Below are 27,791 nucleotides of genomic sequence, written 5' to 3' on the forward strand. Positions count from 1 at the left end.
AGCAAAATTGTATTTTATGGCAAACATTGGCAACTGCAAGGCTGTTTTAGGGATTTCTGGAAACAAATCAATAAAGGCAGAATGATTGACTAAAGATCAAAGTGTAGCCATCGAGGAGATCATAAGAGCTTCAAGCACTCCATCCAGTTGATCAAAATATAGTGGTTTCCAAGGACAACACTTGGCTGGTTAAAAGAAAATGTGCAAAATACAAACAGTGCACGTTATGAAGCAAGGAGTGTGATCAGTGCCATTTCTTCAGTAGAATCAATCATTCATGTTTCTGTGTGGTCAGTTACATAAATAGCAAAATTGTATTTAATGGAAAACATTGGCAAAATCTGGGCTGGTTTTAGGGATTTCTGGAAACAAATCAATAAGGGCAGAATGATTGGTTAGAGATCACAGTGCAGCCATGGAGGAGATTTGCAAAGAGCTTCAAGCACTCCATCCATATGGTCAAAATATAGTGGTTTCCAATGACAACTCTTGGCTGATTAAAGGCATAATTCAGATTTTATACTTGAGTAAATCATGCTTTAATAGATACTGGAATTTGATATATGAACAGTGTAATGATAACATTTTTGTTGGGAGAGGCCTATGTTCATGAAAGTGATATCAAAACAGAGTATAAATTCATGATATTTTTGTGGGATGGCCTCAGGAGCATTTGTTTGACAATGAAGTTGTGCAAATTGTGCACAGGTATAGTTTCAATGGAAATGCCAGGTTGTTAGATTGAGCTGCTCTTGACAAGAGAAGAACTGGGTGGTTAGATCGAGCTACTCTTGACAATGCAGCCAAAATGCATGGTTTTATCAGCTATGATGATCATGTAAAATATGAAACATATACCCGGTGGCAGCCTGTTACTTCTTGTGAGTGTATATATATGCATGTGTACTACTGGTTTGGTTGCTGCTGAAGGTTTAAGTTTGGCGCTTGCATCTCTGATGTTGTTAGCCTCATTCCTATGTAGGTGCAATGAATTCATGCTACCTGGAACAGATCCCTCAATGGGAAGAAGAGGTTAGAACCTACTGCACAATGGCAGGCCATGCAAAACATAAGGCTAATGAAGGAAAATGCAACTTTTTTGGAGGCATGTATTCATGCTGGTACAGTAGGGCTTAGAGATTTGATTGCTCCACCATTTGATTCTCCCAGCTCAGAAACACAAGTGGATTATAACAGCCCTCATGCTGATCCACTTTCAGAGACTGGAGGTATGGCATAAGTTTGGATTGCAAGCAAAATAAACAAAATACAGTGCACCATATGAAGAGAGGAGTGTGACCACTGTTGTATGCTCAGCAGAATCAATCATTCATGTAATGCATTAGCTACAGAAGACTTGAGATATGGCATAAGGTTGTATTGCAAACAAAATGTGAAAAATACAAACCATTCATGTAATATTTTAGCTACAGAAGACTTGAGGTATGGCATAAGATTGGATTGCAAACAAAATGTGCAAAATACAAACAATGGGTGTTATGAAGCGAGGAGTGTGATCAGTGCCATTTCTTCAGCAGAATCAATTATTCATGTTGTTGTATGGTCAGTTACATAACTAGCAAAATTGTATTTTATGGCAAACATTGGCAACTGCAGGGCTGTTTTAGGGATTTCTGGAAACAAATCAATCAAGGCAGAATGATTGACTAAAGATCACAGTGCAGCCATGGAGGAGATTCATAAGAGCTTCAAGCACTCCATCCAGTTGATCAAAATATAGTGGTTTCCAAGGACAACTCTTGGCTGGTTAAAAGAAAATGTGCAAAATACAAACAATGCACGTTATGAAGTAAGGAGTGTGATCAGTGCCATTTCTTCAGCAGAATCAATCATTCATGTTTCTGTGTGGGCAGTTGCATAAATAGCAAAATTGTATTTAATGGAAAACATTGGCAAAATCTAGGCTGGTTTTAGGGATTTCTGGAAACAAATCAATAAAGGCAGAATGATTGGTTAGAGATCACAGTGCAGCCATGGAGGATATTTGCAAAGAGCTTCAAGCACTCCATCCATATGGTCAAAATATAGTGGTTTCCAAGGACAACTCTTGGCTGATTAAAGGCATAATTCAGATTTTATACTTGAGTAAATCATGTTTTAATAGATACTGGAATTTGATATATGAACAGTGTAAATATAACATTTTTGTTGGGAGAGGCCTATGTTCATGAATGTGATATCAAAGCAGAGTATAAATTCATGATAATTTTGTGGGATGACCTGGGGGAGCATTTGTCTGACAATGAAGCTGTGCAAATTGTGCACAGGTATAGTTTCAATGGGAAAGCCAAGTTGTTAGATTAAGCTGCTCTTGACAAGAGAAAAATTGGGTGGTTAGATCGAGCTGCTCTTGACAATGCAGCCAAAATGCATGGTTTTATCAGCTATGATGATCATGGAAAATATGAAACATATACCCGGAGGCAGCCTGTTACTTCTTGTCAGTGTATATATATGCATGTGTACTACTGGTTTGGTTGCTGCTGAAGGTTTAAGTTTGGCGCTTGCATCTCTGATGTTGTTAGCCTCATTCTTGTGTAGGTGTAATGAATTCATGCTACCTGGAACGGAACCCTCAATGGGAAGAAGAGGTTGACTCACGTCCAGAGAAACTGTTGAAGGTACAATGATCCCATACATACTGTTCCATCCAGAAATAGTCGTGGAATAACATTTCATGAAGACTTTTCAAATAGGGATATGAGAAGGTTGCTGCAACATCTACTAATGCAATAGAAGCAAGGGTAAGACATTTGATTGTTTCATCTGAGACATTTAGCGGGTAAATGTCCTGTGTGCTGAAGATTTTGACTCCATAGACATGATGCTGGAAATGAGTTGTTCTCCATTGCAGTTATGTATAGACTTCCTTAAATTCAACATATTCCTGTCAAGTTGCAATTAAATGCATCATTAATTAACACTATTAATGTTATAATGGAGTTGGGAGTTGCATGTGAAGATATTGAATTATTGCGCTAATGTTTTATTTTATAATGGAGCAGTTGGCTAACAAAAGGATACCAAACTGCTTATCCCTTCTCGTTTTGGTACCGATCTTAAAAGGTGATGAAGGGGAAAGAGGGACAGGTTGGTCTGCAAGGACATTGGAAAATCACAAATTGCACATTCCGGATTCCTGGAGACTGGGGGTTTTTTTCCAGAGGACTCTGTTTGCATTGTGCATTTTTATATTTCTCTTTACTTAAATATTCTCATTGCTGGATCAAAATGGGAAGTAACTTGTGTTTTGTAATAGTGGCAATGCTACTGGCCAGATTTTCTATGTTTATCTATTATTTTATTGAATGAAATAACAATTGAGTATCATTATTATGCTATCTTTATTCTTGAAATCCTTACCATTTCGGTTAGCTCTCAGGACTATAAAATTGTTCTGTTATTAAATCAGTTGGTTGATCAAATGCATTTTCGTGTTCCTATCTTTAAATTGAAAATTTACAAAAGCTGTAAAATAGTGATTCGAAGTAATTCTGTGTCATGGGTATGCAGACCTATATCTCAGGTACAGATCCTGGATGGGGATATTGGGTACATTCTGGGTGTGGCCGGGTTGTATCCAGTTTGGGAGGGTATGTATGGGTATATCCCCCTTCCCTATTCGCCATGTCATGGACACCTGAACATATCCTGTGGGTTGAGGGATGTCCACACATCCCCTGCATGCGGGTGCACCCCATTCCAATAAAAGAAAATAAAGGAAGAAAACTTTAATCTGTCCTGTCCTTTTCTAATTGATTTATCGACCCACTTCCTTGTATTAAAATCTATTCAAATCCCAAGTCGGATGACTTATACCATTTCCTATTCATTCATTTGCTATCCATTTTTTGGCATTCGCTGGCGTTAGACATTCCTTTACGATTGGGCATTTCTTTGGAGCTGAAAACACACATTCGCAGATGAGTTTCTGAGTGTTCCCTATGGATATGACATCTGTGGTGTTGGCGAGGAACTCCTGGGGCATTGGAGAAGCATTCTTGGGAGTTTGAGATGTTTATTTTTCTCATTTTACACACAGAAGAGTTTCTTTTGGCTTGGAAACATGTATCGGCAGATTTTTTCCTGCTCCCATCATTGATTAAGTGTTTCTCTATGATTGGAAACTTGCCACGAGAGTTTTCCTCAAGCTTGAGGAGTCTATTACATGCTAAATTTCTTTTTGGCCTGAGACACCTTTGTTATGCCGTAAGGCGTTTCCCTTTGAAATGAATTGCCCCAGCCGATGTCGTGTCCTATTGTTGACCATGGATTTGTGGTGTTAGATGATTGAACGAAATTTGATCGTTGATCCTCACACTGTCCTTTTGTCTCCCAATCCAATGGCCTCTCTATCTTCAGAGTTATTGTTCGGGGATGTTTCCTCTGGAGGTATGCGAGCTAGGTCTGCAGCACGCAACTCTTCTTTGGCGGCAGAGAAAAATCCAGAATCTGTTCCCCCATGAACCAGCTAGGTATTCCTTCTGCCCTTGCGAGCTGCTTAGTTTATTCTTCGTTAAGTTCGTCATTTCGACCTTTTACGCTCCGTTTCATTCGCCCAATCTCAGGTTCTCGCTCACTAATTTTCGGTTCAAAGGTTTTATCAGAGCTTTCCACCGCTGTTTGCAGGGCATTTCAAGTTCTCAGGGCGGAATTCGACCTGTCTGTTATCCACCAGGTTGGCATTAACTAACCCTTTACCCACATTTTTCGGATCTGCAAAAAGCCTTTTTAAATTTCTGTATTTCAGGCTCTGAATTGATCACGGTAGAACAATTTAGCGGTTAATTCTTCTCGGCCTTTACAGTCTGTAGCAGTAGGTTTTAGGGTTTTATTTTATGAAAAACATCTAATGCATTTTATCTTTAAATACTTGAAATCTTGTGTTGCTTTTATCGCTTAAGTGTTTGGAGTAAGTCTGTTCTCTGTCACATTTGTTTTACATTTCCTGTGCTAAAACGTGATGCAGATTCCTTCATTTCCCACAATCATATATGTTAACTTCAAAATCTCCTTATAAGATGCTCTGAGAATAGAATCTTGTGCACTTGAAACTGGTACCCATCACTCAGCGTTTAAGGAGTCATAGGAAAATTCAAAGCCTTCATGCAGGTCCCACACAGGTCACATTTGGAATTGAATTTGCGGCAGAGTGCTTTTAGGCTGGTTGATAAAAGTGTTGGCCCATCTTGCTTGTCCTCACACTGTCCTTGTGTCTCCCTGGAATTCTGTGAGGATCCATGCTCTGTTGATTGTGCAGTAGAAGGTTCTTCACTGCTCTCATGATTCTTTTCTTGTTTGATTTGTGCAAGAGTCTTAGGCCCAGCAAAATTTATGGCATCTGTCCTTGTTTCAGTGTTCCTAAAAGTTTGACCTCTAGGTACCCTGGATTCTGATGATATAGAACCATCTGCAGGCATTCTGCCCCTCTCCTTTTCACGATACTTGCTTCTGAAATGATCATTTAAGCCCCGTCTGCTTGGTGAGCTTCTGGACCAAGCCCTCTCTAACTTGCCTTCTTGATCAGCTTCTATATTGTCAGATGGCTCTCTTTTGAAGCCACTAGCCTCTACTTGAATCCTACCCTACAATCGCCTACTACTGTGATTCATACCTTGCCTTAACTGGTCCCTTTATATATCTTGTTGTCTACGGTCATCATCTTGTTGCCTAGAGCCACGGTGAAATTCACCATGTCGACTATCCACATGCTATCTCTTTGAGGGGCTATCCACTACTTTAGCCTCACCAGCCCTCCTATGTTTTGAAATCCGGTGGCAGAGATCCTCCATATTGTTCCGTTCAGGATCATCTTCACTAGACAAGGACCTCCTTTCTCGCACAATCGGTCTCTCCAGAACCCTGTCATCAAAAGCATTAGACTGCTTTCGGCCACCATGCTCATATCCCCTGTTTTTATATGGTTCATAAGCTCCATGGTCATACTAAAATTCAGCATCATAGTAGCCAGTTCAGCCAAGCTCTCGTTTGTTGTGCATATTTCTTTCTCGACCATTGATTGCATCTCTTCCAGATTCCATATCATGTTTATAGTAATCAGCATCCTCCCGGTGGCTTAGCTGGTCAGGTCCATCATCCACAAGTACATCAAATCCTGGCGATGATCCACCCAGCAAATCCTTCGATTCTAATCCATTTTGTAGTCTCTCTTCTGAAGGATGAGACGGGCGTATCCGAGACCTATTTCTTGAAGCATCATGTATCCTTTGTCTTGTAGGTTCAATCTCTGGCAAAAATTGTTCGACTTCATGTGGACTTCCCTTTATATAGGTAGGCTGAGATCTTGATTGAGAGACATGTCTAGCTTCTGGTTGCAACTGGGCTTCCTTGACATTATTTGACTGCAGTGTTAAAGGATTGCCCAAATGCCCTGCTTGGAAGTTATTGGACTGCAATGCAACAGGGTTACTTGACTGTGACGCCTTGAAGTTATTTGCCTTTGCTAGCACAAGGTTTCTTGACTGCACTGCCTGAAAGTTGTTTGACTTCAATGTCATGGGGTTGCTTGACTGCACTGCATTAGGATCAATTGATTGCACTGCCTTGGGAAAGCTTAAATCAGATGGATGTTTTCCATCTTTGTTGCTTTCAGTTTCATTGACTGTTTGTTTCCCACTTGCCTGAGGCTTTGTAATTGCTGGACTTGGTTTTGTTGTCTTTTGAGAAGTAAGATTAGCTCCTGAAAACGGACCATGCACAAAAGGGCACTTATCACCCTTTACACAATATCCCTGCTGGAAAAAATAGCAGGGAACTTTCGGTTTGTTTGCAGTGCCAGATGCCGGTAACGATGTTGAGGACGATGGTGGCACTATTGCTGGTGTTGGTGCTCCTGACAAGCCATCTAGTGGCTGAAACGGAAACACAGATACACAAGTTAGTGTCATAAATAGATTAAAAAAAAATTATACAAAGAAATATTTACAGTCTTGAAAATTACCAAAAGACAGACATACAACAAGAAACAACCAAAATAGGTCGCAACCTACAAGCCTATCAGAAACACACACTACAATTAGGTTTATTTATTAGAGATAATGGATGAGAAATTAAAACACCCGTAATTGAGTGCACTACTTGGATCTATATACAAACACTGATGCAGAAATGAATGTATAAAGTCGTCAACACAAAAATAATAATAATAAAGTACGAGGAAAATATTCTTGACAAACCTGTATGAATATCAAGAAAATGTCAAAAGAATCCACAACCACATAAAATACAACATGACAAATACAAGAAAACTAATGCCCATAAAAAAATGCAAACAATAAAGAATACAGTCCAAAAAGAAAGACCTGTGGGACTTTTAAGTTAACAATTTTGTAACTAGAAAAACAAACCAGATGAGGTGATAATACTACACAACAAAGGGACATCTACCATATTAACAGATAGGCTGAAGGGATCCCTGATGAGTTGAAGAATAATTGGAAGGGCCAAGAAGGTGCAATGAACAATCATGCTAGAAAGGATCGGAATAAAGATCATTTAAGGGATTGTCAGAGATTTCATCAAACTGTCTTATTGCTAATGGACTATATTACAATGGAAACTTCAGGATCAGCCTTTTCTAGAAAATCTATCATTAATGCGACTTAATTAAAAAGTTCTTAATAATAAGAGAAACTCACAGGATGTCTAAAAGCGCAGGTAGGATTTAGACAATTGCCCCCAAGCCAGTACCAGCAATCTCTGGGATTGATCCTGGCACTTTCACTGTGCCGATATTCACAATCATTACCCTGCATAAAGACAAAAGCTCTTAGTACATTTCAAGATTTTTATGAGCAAATGTAACACTAAGTTACTAACAAAGCTACCTCAATTAAAAACTTAGAACATAGATACCAAGCAATGAAAGTCTGTATAAGCATGGTATAGTTACAATCACTAGGATTTTACAACACGCAAACAAATCACTTATAAATAACCAATAGTTTCAAGCATCCATTTACTCAGCGTTTAAGGAGTCATAGGAAAATTCAAAGCCTTCATGCAGGTCCCACGCAGGTCACATTTGGAATTGGATTTGCGGAAGAGTTCTTTGACGCTGGTTGATAAAAGTGTTGGCCCATCTTGGTTGTCCTCACGCTGCCCTTGTGTCTCCCTGGAATTGGATTTGCGGCAGAGTTCTTTGAAGTTTCTTGTTGATAAATAAAAGTGCTGGCCCATCTTGGTTGTCCTCACACTGTCCTTTTGTCTCCCAACCCAATGGCCTCTCTGTCTTCAGAGTTATTGTTCAGGGATGTTTCCTCTGGAGGTATGCGAGCTAGGGCTGCAGCACACAACTCTTCTTTGGCGGCAGAGAAAAATCCAGAATCTGTTCCCCCATGAACCAGCTAGATGACGACATGCCAACTCTCCAGAAGCTATGGATATGCGAGGGGTTTGAACACTGATTTTTTTTCTAAGAGTGGAAAAACCTATCATAACGCAGTTGTCATAACTCAGTTGTCAAACGAGCAGTGACCACAGTTACCTCTGGCTACTATCAAAGTGATGACAGCTATCTCTCGCTAATGTCTACTAATCCAAGGTGACTCGTCACCGTTATTCAAATAAACCATGACACCTAGAATAACCCACTCGTAGTCTATAAGGTGGCAAGAATTCACTCCTGCCAGATGCCTATGAGTCTTGGGCCATTAACCTGTTTCTTTAGGTCCAAAAACACAAGCTCTTAGGCCATTAACCTATTTCTTTAGGTCCAAAAACACAAGCTCTTAACCAAGCAACAGTTTTAGTGGCCGAGGGGGTTTGAACACTGATGTCCCTCCAGTCCTCCAACACTGATGTCCCTCCAGTACAATGTTTTTTATTTTCTTCGAATATTTTATCCACATTGTAGTGTAATTTTTTTGTCGCCACGGGCAGTATACCTGCTTGATATGTAGAATCGACCAGAGCAGAATAGCTTGAAACTGGCTATGACTATTTTATGTGAAGGCTGCGGTCCGTGTTTGTATTACACCACTGACCAGTTCAACTACAACCCTCTCCTAATGCAAAACATAACCATTACTACTCAAAAAATATGTTACAAATACAACACAGGTATATACAATTGTTTTCTCTAATTTGCAAAATTGATCACAACTTAATCATTTTCTCTTTTGAAAGCCATTTTCCAAGTTTACATGAACGTTGAATTATCAAAAATGTCCTCAAAGTCTCTCAACCTAACATTGTTCGATCAAACTGTCCTGAAAGTCTCAAGCTAACAGATTTTGCCGAGGTCTCTGTAAATATTTTTGTGCATATTTATATTATTAATGAAATTCCCTAGTATAGTAAAAAATGTGCTAGATGCGTCTTCCAAAATCCATCCCAATATATACTTTAGCCAAGTGTACACCAATTACAATACTGTCCATAGATCTACTCTACTTTCTATGAAAAAAGGGTTGTTTCAACCTTTGAATAAGAAAATATTGCATCAATTCTACATACAGTTGCAGCAACGCCGCCACTTTTTGGAGCTCCCAAAAAAGAGAATTTAACAGAGGCTTATAATTCCCAGTTATTCAGTGGATGATTGTCCCATTTTTAATGGAAATTATGGCATTTACAAAATAAAATAATGAATTATGTTTTCTTAATGATAAAATAATGAATCTTTTTAGTTGGCACATTTCGGCATAGAACTTCACAGAGCTGCATAAATTTTATTTGGAGATGTCATCTTCATTCAATTGGCTAGACAACCAACGTACTATAATAATATAATTTATTTAATAGAGGAATTGTAATGGATACTTCACAAACAACTTCAAATGCAACAATTTCTTTTACAGAACATGAAAAACCATAAATATCCCAATACTATATAGTATATACCCATTTCATATCCACCACAAATTAATAAATATATTAAAACAAACAAAAAAATACCAAGGTATCTTCAGCTATGGAGACAGCGAAATAATTAACCCATGGTGTTACTCGAATAGAAAAATACTTTCATGTAATTCAAATATTATTGAAATTTTGGAATGATCAGAAGCAACTGTAAAAATTTCCAAGACAAAATGTTCGCATTACAATGACAATATGAAAACTAAAAAACAATCATCTGCCAGTTATTTAATACTCAATGCCTTAAAATTCCACAGATTACAGGAGGAATCACCTACTGTTCATAGTTGCAGCTGCAAAGTGTTATCGTCTTCATATAATTAAGAATATTTACCCAGGTCTACATTATTCAAATGCTAGTAGCTGCAAATTCCAATGAGGTAATTGATTCAAAGGCATCACTGATCCCTCCACTGAGAAGCATAATATGCTCTAAAATTAAGTTATGATATTTGCTTCTATAGGACCTAGAAAATGCAAGGGCCACACAATTTCCACTAAAGCATCCACTTGGCTTAGCCTCTATGTTTTGGATGATTACACAATAGATAAAATTGGCCAGCACTTATCAAAAATTCCATCTAGCCAGATAGTCGATGCTCAATCCTACTTTATATTTTCTAAGCACAACCAATAACTCCACGAGGATAACATGATCCCTATTTAGCAAATACACTGGCTTCCCGCTCAAATGGCTGGTACCTATAATCATAGCCCTGTATGGATAAAAAATGATGACTACGAGTTACATTGGCCCTATACATTGATGGCAGTTTCTTTAGCTTTGCCAACAATCATTGTACTCTAGTATAGACTAAATGGACACTGGAATTTCCATTATCTAGAAGATGGAATCTTACCCAAGGAATTCGCAAAAGTTGTTGCCAACTCACAACTGGTTGAAAATAATCTCCATCATCATAACAAACTTTATGCCCATATTATGCACAAACGGTAACACATGATACATCTCCCAAACCAACGGAGTCCAACTAAAGTCTAATCCGACATCCTCCATTCTCAACACTTTATACATAAAAACTTGTCTGTAACCGGCCTCTCTTTCCACTTTTTGGGGCAATTGCTAGTTATATTAAGTTACTTGAAAAATCGGTCTCCTACAATGTATTTTAGGTATCAAATGAGGGAAACGGTTATTTCCATTGATTGAGGAATCATTTAGGGAATTTCAGTCATGTAAAAAATATTTGTGTTGGTTCAGCCTAGGCCCGAAACTTTTTCGTTGTCATCTAATTGATGAATGCATTAGGTTGACCATAACAAAATATCCATTTTCAAAATACACATTATCATCCACCCTTGCTTTCAACAATGCCCATTCACATGTCGCTATTCTTCCCCACTCTATGCCTTACCACTCTATGCCATACGACATTTCCTTTGCAACATAAGGTGCAAATGCTAGTTCCATTCATTCGATTAAATTATAAGATGGAAGCTTATAAAAATCTGATACTCAAGTGCTTTTTCAAGCCATGGGAATTAAATCAAAGGGCACTATAATTCAAGATGCCTACGCCATTTCAGTTGGACAGTGACAGTTGGACCCAGTGGCTTGTCAGAATTTCAATGACTTAAATCAGTTAAATTGCTCATAATTTGAGTAGTACATTTGGGCTTTAAAATTTGTATAACGAATAAAGACGACATCGAATATTTATCTTTTACCAGAAGAATATCGAGACGGAGGAACTACCGAAACTTCAGAATTGAAATTTTTTTCAGACTTACTTTAAAGGGTATGGAGTTCGATATGGGCAAAAACTACATTTTCGCTGAAACAAACAAACGGGCATCAAAAGTTGCAGTGCCCCAAGAATTAAGAATTAAATAAAAATATGGGGCATTCTCAAGAATTCTTCATTCTTGACCTCCAAGAAATCTGGTCAATGAACATAATGGATATATATCTGACACGCCAAGAGAATAGTGTAAGGAACTGGAGCTAACCAGCTTGCCATAGGGCATTAAATGCCCAGTTATATGCAGGCTGGATAACTCGATAACACGCGCACACCCATTTCTTATTTATCTAGTCTCCGCGCGGGCGTGTTATCGGGTTATCCAGCCTACATATAACCGGGCATTTAATGCCCTATGGCAGGATGATTAGCTCTTGCCACATCAGATGTTGTTAGTCCGTCTCTCTGATATTTCTGTCGCCCTGGGGGGTTTACAAATCTGGAAGAGCCCAGGGGATTTTACATTTCATCGATAACGATGCAAATTTGGGAGGGGCATGTTATAATTTCGAAGGAGTTGTCTAAAGATATGGGCATGTTTTTTTTTATCGGAATTCAGCTAAATCATTTTTTTTAATGGCAGAAAGAGAACTCCAATGTACTCAAAATCTTGAAGATTGAAAATGGTAATCTAAAATTTTATCACAATTTTATTTTTATTTTTTCCTAACAAAATTGTGACTTCTTTAAACTACCCGAATTTTAAATCCATGTCACCCGTTAATAAATTAAGTTGTGTAACCACAATGTTAAACTTTTTCCATATCACGACGTTGTTTGATGACGGTAACACTGCATTGTCGACCGTATTTGACGGCTAGGTTGCTTGTGACGGGCAATTTACCTATCAAACTCCAGCGAATTGAAATTTCTTCGATAACTTTAGTATGATTCTAAGGACTCGACCTACGGTCGAAACAGTTTGCCTGTAAACTGTGTCAAAGCTCTTCCATCATACACAGAGAGAGATAGATATGTATTTCTACTTTCCGATATAAAAGGGACATGTATTGAAAAATATTAATAGTAAAAAAAAAATCAATAATGCGTAAAATAATGTAATGTGAGTGGGATGTGAATAGGAGGATATGTATTTAAAAATATTAATGGTAAAAAGAAATGTGATGTGAGTGGCATGTGTATATAATTTGAATAATGTGACTGAGTGGGGTGTGTATATAATTTGGTAAATAAAAAGGGAAAATGTAAAATAAAAGATTCCAATATTTATTACAGGTAAATTATTTTAATGTTAACTCTATTTATTATATAGAGTAATTGAAAAAATATTACTTATATTGGGTATGAGCAATATAAGCGAAGGGAAAGCTTTAACGAGGGGGAGAATGCATGGTAGCAGACTAGTTTCCATTCACAAATCAAAATAATATGGTGTTGATGTTAACGGTTTGAGGTCTTATTATTCATGCCCAAGCAGGGATTTCGAAGTGGAGAGGTTTAGGAAATGTCATAGTTATTATTGTCGGCCTGGTGCACCATGCAAATTCATCATTTAGGGAGGTGGAGAGCTGTAGATTGGGCACCAACTTTACTTGATACAAGCTAAGTTCAGAATTTAGATTTGATTTTTTGTTACGTAAATCCATTATTGAGATTCATTGGTGCTGGGTCTAATGTTTGAAATTCACATTACAAGGAAAAGATAATCTAGTAGAGGTTTTTGCAGAATTCCTTATAAAAATAGCCCAAAAATCCATTTGTAGTGGAGGTGGGCACACAGATGTTTTAGCAATTTTTTTTTTATGATGCGTCTACAATATACAAATGCACAGGTGCTTTACTATACATATAAGCACCGATGTTCAATAGAACATGGTGCACCATCGTAGATTTATTAAAAAAATGGTGCACTAACTAACAAAGAGTACTAGTGCGTATACTACTCGATAACATTAGAAAATGATTAAATTTACAAAAAATGTCGGTCATAAAATTCATTTTTCCTAGTCTTGTGCTAAACTATGACAACAACTTGGTGCTACACAAGTACTATAATTCCTTGGTGTGTGAACAATATAGCACGCATCAGTGCTTACAATAATCAATAGCACTGGATAAAAGTTCAATTTTAAAAATGGTCAGTGCTATATCCACCCACAACACTCATGTCATTTTTGTAGTAAAACACTTTGGTGCATACTAAGGAAATCACTACCATAGGTTTTTGATTTTCAAAAAAATGTGGTGCTATATTCCAATGAAGCACTCGTGTTATTAACGTATTAAAATGCTTTGATTTGTCTTAGAAAGAGCAGCGCTAGGGGGGTTTTTTAAATGTGGTGCTATATTCCCATAGAGCACCAGTGTTGTCAATTATTTAAAAACCCTCGGGGCGTTGTAACAAGAGCATTGTTATAAGGTTTTTATATTTTTTTTAAAATGGCGTTGTCTTATTACGAAGCATCGGTGTTGTTCATGTATTAAAATGCTTTGGTGCATCTATCAAAGAGCACCATTAGGCAGTTTTAATTTTTTTTAAATCTGGTGCTATAGTACGATAAAGCACTGATGCAATACATGTATTTGAACATCTTGATGCATCTTAACAAGAGCATTGTTGTTTTTTAATATCTTTAAAAAAATGATGCTCTTGGATATTTTATGCATCGATGCGATTATAATAATGCACCAAAGGAGGGTTAAATAATTAAAAGAAACTATCAGTTATAAATTTAATTGTTACCATCTATAGTGTTGTAGAAATCTGAAGCACCAACGCCACTCTTGCCTCATGAAAGGGTCCTGATGTCTGTGCTTCTCTTGCTCACCATCCTTCTGTACCATGCTCACTGATTGGCTTTCCAATTTTATTTTATTTTTTTTAATTTTGTTTTCTAAACTACATGTCAATAATGCCTTCCCGAGGACCAAATATCTAGGTAATGTCTATGTTTCTCTCTCATTTAATTTTTTAGCAGATTAGAATTGCAAAATGAGTGAAAAATCCACTATTTTTGAATTTTTTTTCCTCATGATGAGTTCGATGGCTTCAACTCACACTAATAATAGTTCACCCTGTAAATCTATAGGGTGCACTGCAGTTTAGTGTGTGAACCTAACACACCATTGCTTTATGAGATGTTTTTTGTAAATGGATGCGCATCGAGAAAAGCCATAAACGTTGGTGCATAAATTTTTAGGTTACGTCTGGTGCATTTATATTTACCAAATGCATCTCACACATAATATTAAAAAATATAGCTCGATGTGTTCGATAACCTAAATGTTCTGTAATGATACGAAAATGTTATGAGCGTGAATCTACGCATATGTTTAAGACACATCACAGTGAAAATATATTTATGTGAACCAAAATTGATGCACCATATGTATGTACGCATTGTCTCCACTATGGTTGTGTTTGATATCGCAATGGAGTTGGTGCATTACCATTTTTTGGGCTCATCGAGGATTTTCTTTTAATTGAAATTTATGTTTCCATATTTATAAACACATAAAAAAAATTATGTTTTATGTACGAGGATGATGTATTTTATATGTCAATTATGTATTAGATATGTCGATAGAGGGAGAAACAATAGGAGCTAGAGAAAACGGTGGACCAATACAATATGTTCGGACCATGGGAGGCCCAAGAGAGGGAAAGGGATTTATACCCTCTCCCTATTAACACAGTGACCCAATCACTCTTAAGGAATGTAAGCATCCTTAAGTACTATGGGGAGGCTACATCCCTAAAGGTGCACTTTATCTTGTTGGCACATATGATTCGCTAGTGGAACGTCCATGAGCAGGACTTTCATGTCGGCCTTGAGACGTGGTATAGGTCCTCTGAGGAGGATATATATTTGATCACTAGCTTATCTAGGAGAGGGAAGTACTTCCCCTAGTTCCTTGATGACCCCCGTTGGGTTGCAGAAGAGAGTTATCTTGTCTACTCACAAATATATGTTGGGACTCACGTAGTCCATCTAGTAGATTTTCAAGTTCATGGTGTGCAATTATGGATTTCTTCTTTTGTTTCAAAGGAGGTTAGGTGCCTCTCACTATTAGTGACAACCATTGCACACTATACTAGTGATGGGCAGCGCATTGGTTTCCCTATTTTATATTATGTCTATTCTTTGATTCGAGCGCCATGATGTATCAGATGGTCTACAATTTTTTTTGAGGCAGTTGTGTAGGGCTATAGATAGATGTCGTTCGATGATACATGGGAGGACGAACTTCCCTTTCACCTCAAAGATTTTTTTATTATTTTTTGAGAGATTTCAAGAGACAAGACCTACATTTGATTGTTCACCTCCTCGACTGATGATTGAGGTTTGAATGTGCATGTGGGGCCAGATGATGGCCAAGAGGGGCATGTTGCAATATCCAACTAGGTTTTTTTCTCAAGCACTAGTGCTATTGATCAATGAGTATGACCACACATTTATCTGAATGTCATTTTCATACACAGGTATGGATTGAAGATAGTGCCCCCACATCCTCTTCACACTGGATGAGCCTACAGATGATACAGGTAAAATTAGTGTTTTCTTTAAATTAATATAGTTTCATTTTATTGTCTTAATTAATTAGAATAAAATTTATTATATCACGTTATTTAACTTGTTTTATTAAATTATTTAATGAAAGTGTCTAATTATTATTGTGTACTATATATTTTGTACACATTGACACATTCCTTGGGGACATGCCACCTCCCCCACCGAAGTGAGCAAATGAGGAGATGGGTGAGGCACATCCTGATGGGGCCGTGGGCATCTAGGCCCATAGAGATGGTGGAGATTTAGAATGAACTACTGTGATATATTATCTAGAGCTTTGATTGAGGAGGGAGTCCACCCTACAGGGGCTTGAGACATCAGTGTAGATCCTAGGTTCATGGTTCTCTTGAGGGATTGCCCACGTGAGATGATGACTCGTATGCGTCAAAATGTTAGAGCTAGTAGGATACTACTAATGAGGAGGGATGCAAGGCATGCAACTCCAGATATGTCAAATGAGACTTCACACAATGGTATTCATCAAATCATGATGATGAGGGTGGTGATCCTGCTTTTGTTAATACTACCCCATCAGATCATGATCAAGGTGTCGGTGATCCTTTTGGTAGTACACCTCTGCCTCATGATTTTCCTAATGATAATATGCCAAAGCTAGAGGATGTACCTCATTTTTCTCTTGAGAGAGAATACCAACCACCTACACCTCCACCTCAGAGTTCGACAGTTGAGGCAGTATTTGACCATTCATCGTCTTCTGCCACAGGCGAGGCTGCCACTACTATGTGTGTTGTATGAGCTATCTATATATATATATATATATATATATATATATATATATATATATATATATATATATCATGTTTATGTACTTAGTTTATATGTTGGTGAAGATGTGTATATTGTTACGTCATGTTAGATATATCTATTTAATGGGCTTGTAGATAGATGTGTATGTGATAACAATTATTTGACATGAGATGTATATTAGTTTGAGGATGTGTGTGGTGATGATGTTATATTACAATGTTTTTGTTTTGTAAGATGCGATCATGATGATGATGCCATGTTATATTATTAGATTTGTGTGCTTGCTAATGATGTTTATATGTGTTATAGATCTATACAATTAGATGATTGTAGTGAATTTGAATATTTATCTTAGATGATGTTTATGTTTGTTAGATGGTTAGCATCAAGATGTTTATTTTTATGAAATAATATTTATTATAGCTTATGTGTTGGTGATCTTATATCAAAATTTTATACCTAAAATTGCATGCAAAATGACTTACTTTAAAAAAAATGCAAAGATATTTTTATAAATTACAAATTTTAGTACGCTTGAAACTATGATTATAAAATTACAATAAATATGTTTCTATTTTTTAGATAGTTCGTTCATATTCATTATAACCTAATTAGTAAAGTATTTCAATACTCACAAGGAAAAAATAATTAAAATTAAAATAATTTAGTTAGTTCTTAATAAGGGGAAAATGTGTAATTCATTAAATTTTTAATATAAAACATTAATAATAATAAATTATTCAAAAATACAATTTAACCAACAAAAATTACACTATGGTCAATCTATATATAGAGATAGAAACTAGTACTATAGGGTCCATTTTAATCACAAATTTATCAATCACTAAAATAGATTAAATCCTTTGACATGTACATATTTTTTCAAGTTTTACATTCTAAAAAAATATTTTCATATAATGAGATTGATCCCTCTAATCTCAATGCATCTCGGCCCTAGGTAGATCCATTGTTAAGATGGATCTATATTGGTTTATAAAATTCAATATATTATTAAATTTAAAAAACATGAGTCAATTTTTTTATAATTAATTTAAATTTAATATAATTTAAAAGATTCTATTTTATTAAAATTTAATTTATCACTAAAGTTGTGAGATTTTCAAGCATCTTAAATTTAATATTTATAACAACTCTTACCAATTTAAATTAAAAATTTCTCCCTCTAAAGATGAGGATTAATAAATGTGAAATAAGGCTTGTGAAGTTACTTGTAATTGAGGATTTGCTCTATTATAAGTTCTCCATAAAAGAGGCAAGTGAACATTTTTAGTAATAAAGATATAACATTTTGGTGTTATTTTGGTTCTTAATTTGTTATTGTACTGGTTTAAATTTCTCTTTTTTTAATAATATATGAGTTAAATAATACAAAAATCATACTATTTTAGCTTTAAACTTTTAACAAATAATATATTTTATTAATTCTTATTGAAAACTCAAAAAATATTATTTTTTCCACATATAATTATTACGAGATAGTCATTAAAATTCATGTTTTCACATTTCTCCTAGCTAATATACATCATGTTCACAATGATAAAGACATATCTACTTTAAATAATGTACTTATAAGTACATAAAAACATATATTTATTTTACATAATCTAAATTGGAAAGAAAAATGCATTACCAAATCTACTAGAAAGTGAAACAAATGTCTCTTAATCATCATCACAATATTTATCATTTAATTCTTAGTCATAAAATATTTATTAATTCAACTTAATATAAACCTGAATATTATAAACCCTAATATTAAACCGCAATTGTGTAATTTTGCAATGTGACATTGAATGAATTGCAATCTAACTTAACATTGCGACAATAATTATTATATTGATTGTCATATTGACAAAATATTTTTCGCAATACTGTTGGATAGATTTTTTACTATTCCAATCTCACAATATTAACCCTACTATATACCTCTAACATTATAAAACCCAATATAATAAACTCTAAGATCGTTACTATAAATCTTCACATTATAAACCGTAAATTTAATATATTAAACCCTAGGATGATAAACCTTAAGATTAAGGTTAAAAACGAGAAGATTAACATTATTTGAAATATTAATCTCTTGATTTCATTAAACTAAATTTATATAATTATTTGTTGTTCTTTTTAACTAAGGTTCATCATTTTCTGCAACAAAATCAAATTGATAATGATCTGTTAAACAGTGGAATGCTAAATTGATAATGATATGTTAAACAATGGAATTTTATCATTGAAGTTGTTTCCTTAGAAAAGTCGTGATTAATGCCAACGACTTTCTTTTATTGAGAATTGGATTGTGTAAAATGTATTAGTATTTTTTTTTTTTTTTTTAATTTGTAGTAAAATAAATGAAGAAAGGTAACTTTGGTTATATCACGATAGAAATATTAACATGCAAGTGTATCCATCATTGAGTATACATAAACAATACCCTTACGCATGATCACCTTCCTAATACATATTTATTGAAATAATGATCACACATATTAAACTCTCAACAATGTGAGCAACTGATGCGAGTACATATATTTCCTTGAGCTTACGGATATCAGAAATTTAAATGGACCTGAAAATCTAAATTAACCATAGCCATAACAATATTCATATAACAATTAAAAGAAGTCATCATATAACAACTAAAAAAAGTCATCTCGCAATGTTGTCTTACTACAAACGTGTACCCACGGAGTATAACGGAATTACAAAATCTCTACATTACTTTAATGTTGATGAACAACACACGGAAAAGTGGTTACTTCATTTCTCATAGAACGCTAAAATCTAACTTTTACCACAAATTTATTCGAGTTGTAACCACCCTCTATAAAATTTCTTTACAGGTAAATGCATCTATAACCTTGCTAGGACATCTAAAATGCCATGCCAAATTTGAAATCTGTGGAGGGTTGGTCCGAAGAGTGTCGTCAACGAAGCGCCTGCGTTGGGTGCACTATATCCCAAGAGAACGATGATTCGATGATTCTGGATGGGTGCATACGCTATAGATAGGCTTCCCTGCCTTTTCTATAAAGTCACATTGACCAGTGCAAACATCATCTTAGTGGCTCCTTGAATTTCCCTACGGAAAACGAAATTCGCTTTTTTAATTAATATTCAACATGGTACTCTATTGGCATATGGAGAAATTAAATTATTAACACGGAGTCGACTTAAAATTTTTAATAAGGATTTTATGGTCATTTACTAATTTCAAAATTTGTAGATGGTCTTCAATATATATGGAGTTGTCTGGAATAGTATTGATTCAAGAGATGCATTATCCGATACTACCAAAAAAAATAAAAAAATCCATTCAATTTCATAGTTAACATTATAAGATACCACCGCAAAGAAATTCCATTCAGTTTCATGGCTAACAGTAAATACATACAGTCATAACAATACTCATAAATAGTGAGAATGGTGAAAAAGAAATATTCAAAAAAACAAAATAAAATCATATCAATCAAAAACAACCATCCAATCCACCATGGTGGAAATAGTTTCCATGGCTAATCATGATCACTGGAATATAATGACAAGTTAGATGATTTGACCACTACAACAAAAGTGGGAACTCAAGCACCAAGTTTATACCAACAAACATGTATAGGGATTAATATTATAAAATCTAAGGAATTAATGTTAAATCCAAGGGATTAATATACCCAAGAAATCATTAAGATTAGAAACCCAAGGGATCAATATTATAAACTCAATGGATCATTATTCAAACTCCAAAAAATCAATATTATAAACTCAAGGGACTAATAAGTCCAAGAGATTAATATTAAATCCTAGGATTAATATTACAAACCCTAGGATTAATATTAAACCTAAGGAATTGTAAATCCAAAGGAATAATATTAAATCCAATGGATAAATATTGTAAACCCAAGGGATAAACATTATAAACCCAAGGGATTTTTAGCATTAAAACCTAAATGATTAATATTATAAACCCAAACGACCAATAAACAAGGGATCAATAAAACCAAGGGATTAATATTAGACCTTAGTATAATTATTATTATAAACCCTAGGTTTAATTTTAAACCCTAAGAATATAATTCCTAAGATTAAAATCATAATCACAAGGGATTGGAAGCCTAACACATTAATATTAAATCATAGGATTAATATTATAATCCCAAGGGATTATAAACCCAAGTATTAATATTAAACCCTATGATTAAAATTATAAACCCTAAGATTAGTATATCAAACCTAAGATTAATGTTATAAACCCTAAGATTAATGTTATAAACGTAAAGATTAATATATCAAACCTATGATTAATAGTATATACCCAAGGGAGTATTATTATTAGAAACCAAAGAGAATAATATTAAACAAAGGGGATTAAAATTATAAACCGTAGCATTTATATTAAACCCTAGGAATATAAATCCTAAGATTAATATTAAAATCCCAATGGATTATAGACATTGTGGCAATGATTGTGATATTGATTAATATTAAGAAACCTAGGATTAATATTAAACCCTAACATTATAAACTATAAAACCAATATTAAACCTTAATATTATAAACTATATTTTAAAAATCCCTAATATTATAGACCTGATATTAAACCTCATTTTTGTAATGCAAAAATGAAACATTGACTAAATTGTAATGTAATGCAACATTGCGACAATAATTGCAAAATTGATAAATATTATAAACCATAGTATTTATATTAAACCTTAGAATTATATTATATGCATTAAGATTAATATTATAAACCCTAAAATTTTAAATTAGAAACCCAATACTAAACTTTAATATTATAAACTCAATATTGTAAACCTAATATTAAACCCCATTTTTGTATTGTAATAATGCGACGTTGAATAAATTGCAATGTAATGTAACATTATGACAATGGTTGTGAAATTGATTTTCGTATTGAGATAATGTTTTTAAAAATGTGATGTTCAATAGGTTTTTGTGCCATTCCAAAGTCACAATATTAACCAATAATACAAAACCCTAACATTATAAAACCCAATATAATAAACCCTAATATCAATATTATAAACCCTAATATTAAACTTGTGTATTATAAATAATAAATATAATATTAAAACCTAATATTATAAACACAATATTAAAAACATGAATATTATAAACCATAATATTAAACCACAATTTTGTAATGTCACAATATGAATTTAAATAAATTACAATGTAATATAATATTGCGACAACGATGGTGAGATTGATTGTTGTATTGATAAAATGTTCAAGTCGCAATGCGACATTGGATAAATTTTATTAACATTGCAATGTCACAATATTAAACCCCAATAAAAAACCCTAACCTTATAAAACCAAATAAAATACATCATATGATCATTATTTTAAACCCTAAGATTATAAACCCTAAGTGTAATATATTAAACCTTAGGGTTATGTTGTCACTGCAACAACAACGCTCCAAATTTTTTTCCTGCGTCGATTTTGGAGCCTATCACAACTTTCGTTTGAATTCCCCATGTGTTGTCATGTGGTTTTATTTTTTATTTTTAGTATTTTTTCTAGTGTTGCATCCTCATAAGTAAATGTGTCTCAAGAATCATCACTTAACCATTAGAGGTGTTTCAGTTAGTAAGTTTATAGTTAGGTGAAGTCACAGTCTTTCTTGAATTAGGAACTTGTCTTCCAACCATGCGCGCACTCGAAAATCATACAAAAGTGGGAAAAGCAAACAAAAGGCAAGAAAATCACTCACAAAAGATAAAAGCGCACTTTGAGTTGATGAAGGCTTGCATTTAAAGAAAGAGCACTTCTTCGAGCCAAATGAATGTGGCCTACTTGGGCACACTCCTTCAAGTTGAGCACACGCGCCCTACCTGAGCGCACTCCTTCATGACAAAGGATTGTGCCTTATCTAGTTTTATGCATGATCTAACTTGTTGGATGAGGGCGCACTCCTAGAAAATAGGAACTGCCTTAACTTCTTCTTCACTGATATTTTCATTAAACGACAAGTGGCACTCATGCATGAGTTAGTTTTGCATGTTGATCTCTTTAAATAAACTCAACTGACCATTCCTTCATTGTTATTTTATCTGAGTACGCAACTAGAAAATCATCAAACCCTTCATCAACTAGTGCAGCAAGTAAGTTTGCATGCTCAAATATTTACTACTTTTATGATTTCATTGTCAAATGTTGCTTTGTTTGCTGTCAATTTCTTGTTTTGTAGTGTGTTTTCTAGCATTTTAGCTGGATCCTCATCTTGCAAGTGTTCATTTACTATTGCATGCAAGAAACCTTTCACATTCATAAAACTCTTCATCTTGGACCATGCATCTAAAAAAAATTATATATCCTTGCAGATTAGTCCTCTCCTATATTAGCATCAAATTCGTCTTTTGGTACTTTTTTATGGGCTCTTTTCAGGCCAAGTGCGCTCCCTGGGTTTGAAACTCCTCCAGTCGTGGAAAATGCACCCTGTTCAACCTTGTTTTCTTCCTCAACACATGCGCACATCACTAAGGCCCTAATATTTTCCCTTCAGCCCTTTGGAGTGTTGTAGTGCACCCTATTTACCTTAGGGCATATGGGCACATCACAAAGGCATGAAGCCTCATCATTTAGCCCTTGAACATGCGATAATGTGCCCTCCTTTGTCTTAATTTCATAGGCACAATTTCAAGACCTGGAGCCATATTTTATCATTCCTTTGACCCTTTAGGGTGCTACAATGCACCCTTGCTAATTTTTTCCTCCTTCTTGAGCGCACTAGGAAACCCCAAATGACCATGCATGTCTCTTTGTGCCTCAAGAATGCTCCCTCCTAGTTTGCATGTGTATTTCTGCTTGCATGCAAGTTATTTTTTGTTGTCATTCATAGTTTTTTATGCTATATCATTCATGGTGACTCTTTGAATGTGATTTACAAATATTTTTGCATAGTTAGTTGTTTTAAGCTTATCTTGTTGCTATGAGTGTGCTTCCACAAATAGGTGTATGTGCCACAAGTGTGTTGTCATTTGTTGGAGACATGTCACCATGCAAAGTAGCCTCTAAAGAACTCTTAGGAGCAAGCGCTAATGAGCCACTTGAAGTTACAAAGTCCAATATTCCTATATATGCAGACATTCAACGTTTTATTGACAAAACAACAGAGGTTACCCAGAGCAATATTTACAACATGTTCATGCAGGAGACATTTCCTGAAGACTTAGAAGATTTGCATACATATATAAACATTAACAAGTCCAGGATACATAGGATTGTATGCAGATACCCAGTTATGACATGCGTTGAATTTATTGAATGGATAACTACACATGTGGATGACTCACACCTTGTGCTTGTTGGGTTTGTGTTATATTCTTTCCATGAACATATATTAGGTGGGTTGACCTACCTATGGTTTTGTGCATGGATTTCACACATGTTTTTGGACATGATGGTTTTTTGCCCATGGTATTTTGTAGATCTGGTTAAGGGAAATACAGTTTTGTTCTAATCTAGGGTTAACGAATTGGGATTTATGGATGCTTACATATATATATATATATATATATTGTAACATTTAAAGGAATATAATGAAAAATCAATCTAGTGGTCCCGGTTTTGTGATCTAGGGGAATTCTCTGTGTATATATATTTTATGTTCTATGCTCTCGTTATTTTTTATTTTCTATTTTTAAAATTCGTATGCATGTAATTTATGTACAGGGTTAAAACCTAAATTTTGTATCAGAGCTATTTCAGCTTCAAGGAGAAGACTTTGTTATTGAGGGATTTTTCTAGGGCTTGCGATAAACCATGTTCAATGGGAGATCTCCAAGATCAATTCTTGTAGTAAAGAAGATGATGAGCAGTGGAAAGATAGAGATTGCTCGAAATTTAATGGTTAGAGTTTTGAGTTGTGGAAACTCAACATGGAGGATCTATTAGTGGATCAAGATCAGTGGATCGCGGTAGATCCAAGTACTAAATCAACAACAATGTGATATGAAGATTGAGGGAAGTTGTCATTGGAAAGTAAAGAGCACAATACATTTGTGCATCTTAGATTTAGTATTATTGAATGTATCAGGGGAAGCTATGACGAATGGATCAGGGACTTTGTACGTAAAAAGTTGTATAACCCGAGGATGAAGGATGAAGACTTGGTGATAAAGCATCTGAATGCCTTTAATATTGTGGTAAGCCAATTGTTATCTGTTGATATTAAGATTTCAGATGAACATAAATGCATCAGTTTGTTGTGTTCTCTACCAGATTCATGGGATAATCTAGTTGTTACAATAGGTAGCAATACAGCTACCTTGAAGTTTGATGAAATTGTCCCATCCTTAAGTCTATCAGAGGAGATGAGATGGAAAAATATGGAGGGCCAAAATGGACATGCCTTGTCTGTATGAGTTCGGTCCTGGAACATAAATAAAAATAAGTCCTCGAGTGGGAGATCTAAATGTAGAGGGAGATCTAAATCTCGAGGAAAGCCTATAATGGTGTGCTGGAAATGCGGAAAAGGAGGGCACATCAAAAAGGATGGTAGATCTAAAGCTTCTGAGAAAGGAAAGGGATCTGATGATGCTCCTTCTATAGAAATGAAAACCAACTCAGACGAAGGTGGGGATGTGTACTTGGCTTCTTCTTCAAGTGCACATGTAGATCATGAGGCATCGATGATTGTCTCAGGCACATCCTTTCACTTGACACCCCACAAGGAGTGGTTCTGCGTGTATGAGAAATATGATGGTTGTGATGTCTTCTTAGGGGATGATAGGAAAGCTATAATTATCGGATGAGGAAAATTCAAGTTGAAGATGCAAGGTGGAAGGATTAGAACACTTTCGGATGTTCTGCATATTCTTGCGTTGGCCATAAATTTGATTTTTGTAAGAAAGATGGATGATGCAGGTGTGAAAACAATATTCGATAAAGATACCTATAAGATGGTTTCGGGAGCACTGGTATTGATGCGGGGAGTTGGGATTGGAACTTTGTACAAGCTTCTGGGTAGCACTGTTATTGATGGGTGCAATAGTTTTGTGGTGCCTGAAATTGGAGCAGAAAATATAGCAGCGTCTAGAGAAAAGACCATGCTATGGCATCAAAGGCTTGGACATATTACAGAGAAGGGCCTTTAAATACTTCATTGTAATGGTATGGTAGAAGTTATGTCTAATTTATCTCTGGATTTTGAGTCCTGTGAACATTGTGTATATGGGAAGAAGAATCGGGTGAGCTTCCCCTCTAACGTTAAGAGGGCGAAACAAATATTAGAACTTGTGCATAGTGATGTGTTTGGACCCGTGTCGGTTCCATCACTAGGTAAGTATGTGTACTATGTATCATTTATAGATAAATTCTCAAGGAATACATGGATATATTTGCTTATGAAGAAATCTAAAGTCTTTGACAAGTTTAAAGAATTTAAGGCTCTGGTGGAAAACTATGCAAAAAAGAAGATAAAGGTGCTGAGGACAGATAATGGTGGAGTTCTGCAAGAAGGCGTCTGAAGAGTTCTGTAAAAAGTGTGGTATAGCATGGTATAAGACTAATCCATACACATCTCAGCAAAATAGAGTTGCAAAAAAATGAACATGACGTTGATGGAAAAAGCAAGAAGCATGCTCAATGGTGTTGTGTTAGGACAAGAATTCTAGCCAGAGGCGGTGGAGACTGCATGTTACCTTGTTAATAACTCACCTTCATCAACGTTGGAGGATAAGTCTCCATATGAGGTATGGATTGGTAAAAAACCCTCTCTTTCACATCTGAGGGTATTTGGTTGTGATGCATATGTACATGTTCCAAAGTAGAAAAGAATCAATTTGGATAGCAAATCTTAAAGGTGCACCTTTATTGGGTATAAGAATGGTTTAAAAGGTTATAAGATTTGGAACCCTGAAACAAGGAAGGTTGTGTACAGATGAGATGCAGTGTTTAGAGAGGTGAAATATGTTATTAAACATGAATTCCTACCAAAGGAGAATGAGAATGTATAGTTTGAGCTAAAGGAGGAAGAATTAGACCCTATAGAAAAACATGAATTAGAAGATGAAGAGCCATAAACTCCAGCTGTGAGAAGATCGGTTTGAGAAAGAAGACAACAAAAAGAATATAGTCCATCTACTTTCTATTCAATTTTTGCTTTATCTATTACTGATGATCCCAGAATTGTCAGGGAGGCAGTAGAATCAAAGGATGGAAAACTCTAGAAAGAGGCCATGGTTGATGAAATGGCATCTTTGCACAAAAATGAAACTTGGGATCTAGTGGAGTTGTCGGCTGGAAGGAAACCCATTGGCAGTAAATGGGTGTTTAAGGAGAAGATGAATGAAGAAGGCAAGGTGGAGAAATAAAAATCTCGGTTGGTAGCAAAAGGTTATTCACATGTGCCCGAAATCAATTTTGGTGATATTTTTTCTCCTGTTTCCAAGGTAGATTCTATTAGATTAATTTTATCTGTTGCCATTTCTTTTGATTTTGAGGTGGAACAGATGGATGTGAAGACAACATTTCTTCACGGGGATATAGAAGAAGAGATCTAAATGAAGAAACCTGAAGGATTTGCGGTGAAGGGTTAGAAAGAACTGGTATGCGGGTTAAAAAAGTCTTTTTATGGGTTAAAACAGTTACCAAGGACGTGGTATTGGAAATTTGATACATATATAAGGGGACTTGGTTTCACCAAACTAAAAGTAGATCAATGTGTGTATATTAAGTTAATTGGTGACCATGTTATTTATCTGGTCTTGTATGTGGATGATATGTTGCTGATTGGAAATGATAAAGAAATTATCCAAGAATTGAAGACCCA

General features: G+C 35.3%; 1 protein-coding gene across 1 annotated transcript in view; it reads right to left on the minus strand.

Moving 5' to 3' along the window:
- Window positions 1-4,624: 4,624 nt before the first annotated feature.
- The window catches only part of LOC149164631 (uncharacterized), a 33,867-nt gene continuing 10,700 nt past the window's right edge, over window positions 4,625-27,791 (minus strand). Inside the window, exons 2-7 of the mRNA XM_089429559.1 lie at window positions 8,238-8,368; window positions 7,680-7,790; window positions 5,999-6,893; window positions 5,771-5,883; window positions 5,124-5,606; window positions 4,625-4,774 (exon numbers count right to left, since the gene is read on the minus strand). Of these exons, the coding sequence (XP_089285685.1) occupies window positions 4,625-4,774; window positions 5,124-5,606; window positions 5,771-5,883; window positions 5,999-6,893; window positions 7,680-7,790; window positions 8,238-8,368 (1,883 nt within the window). The remainder of the gene's footprint in view (window positions 4,775-5,123; window positions 5,607-5,770; window positions 5,884-5,998; window positions 6,894-7,679; window positions 7,791-8,237; window positions 8,369-27,791) is intronic.

Source organism: Pinus tabuliformis, chromosome 5_1, assembly GCF_031772625.1.
Source record: "Pinus tabuliformis cultivar Carrire ecotype Pingquan chromosome 5_1, CPIR1, whole genome shotgun sequence".
NCBI lineage: Eukaryota > Viridiplantae > Streptophyta > Pinopsida > Pinales > Pinaceae > Pinus > Pinus tabuliformis.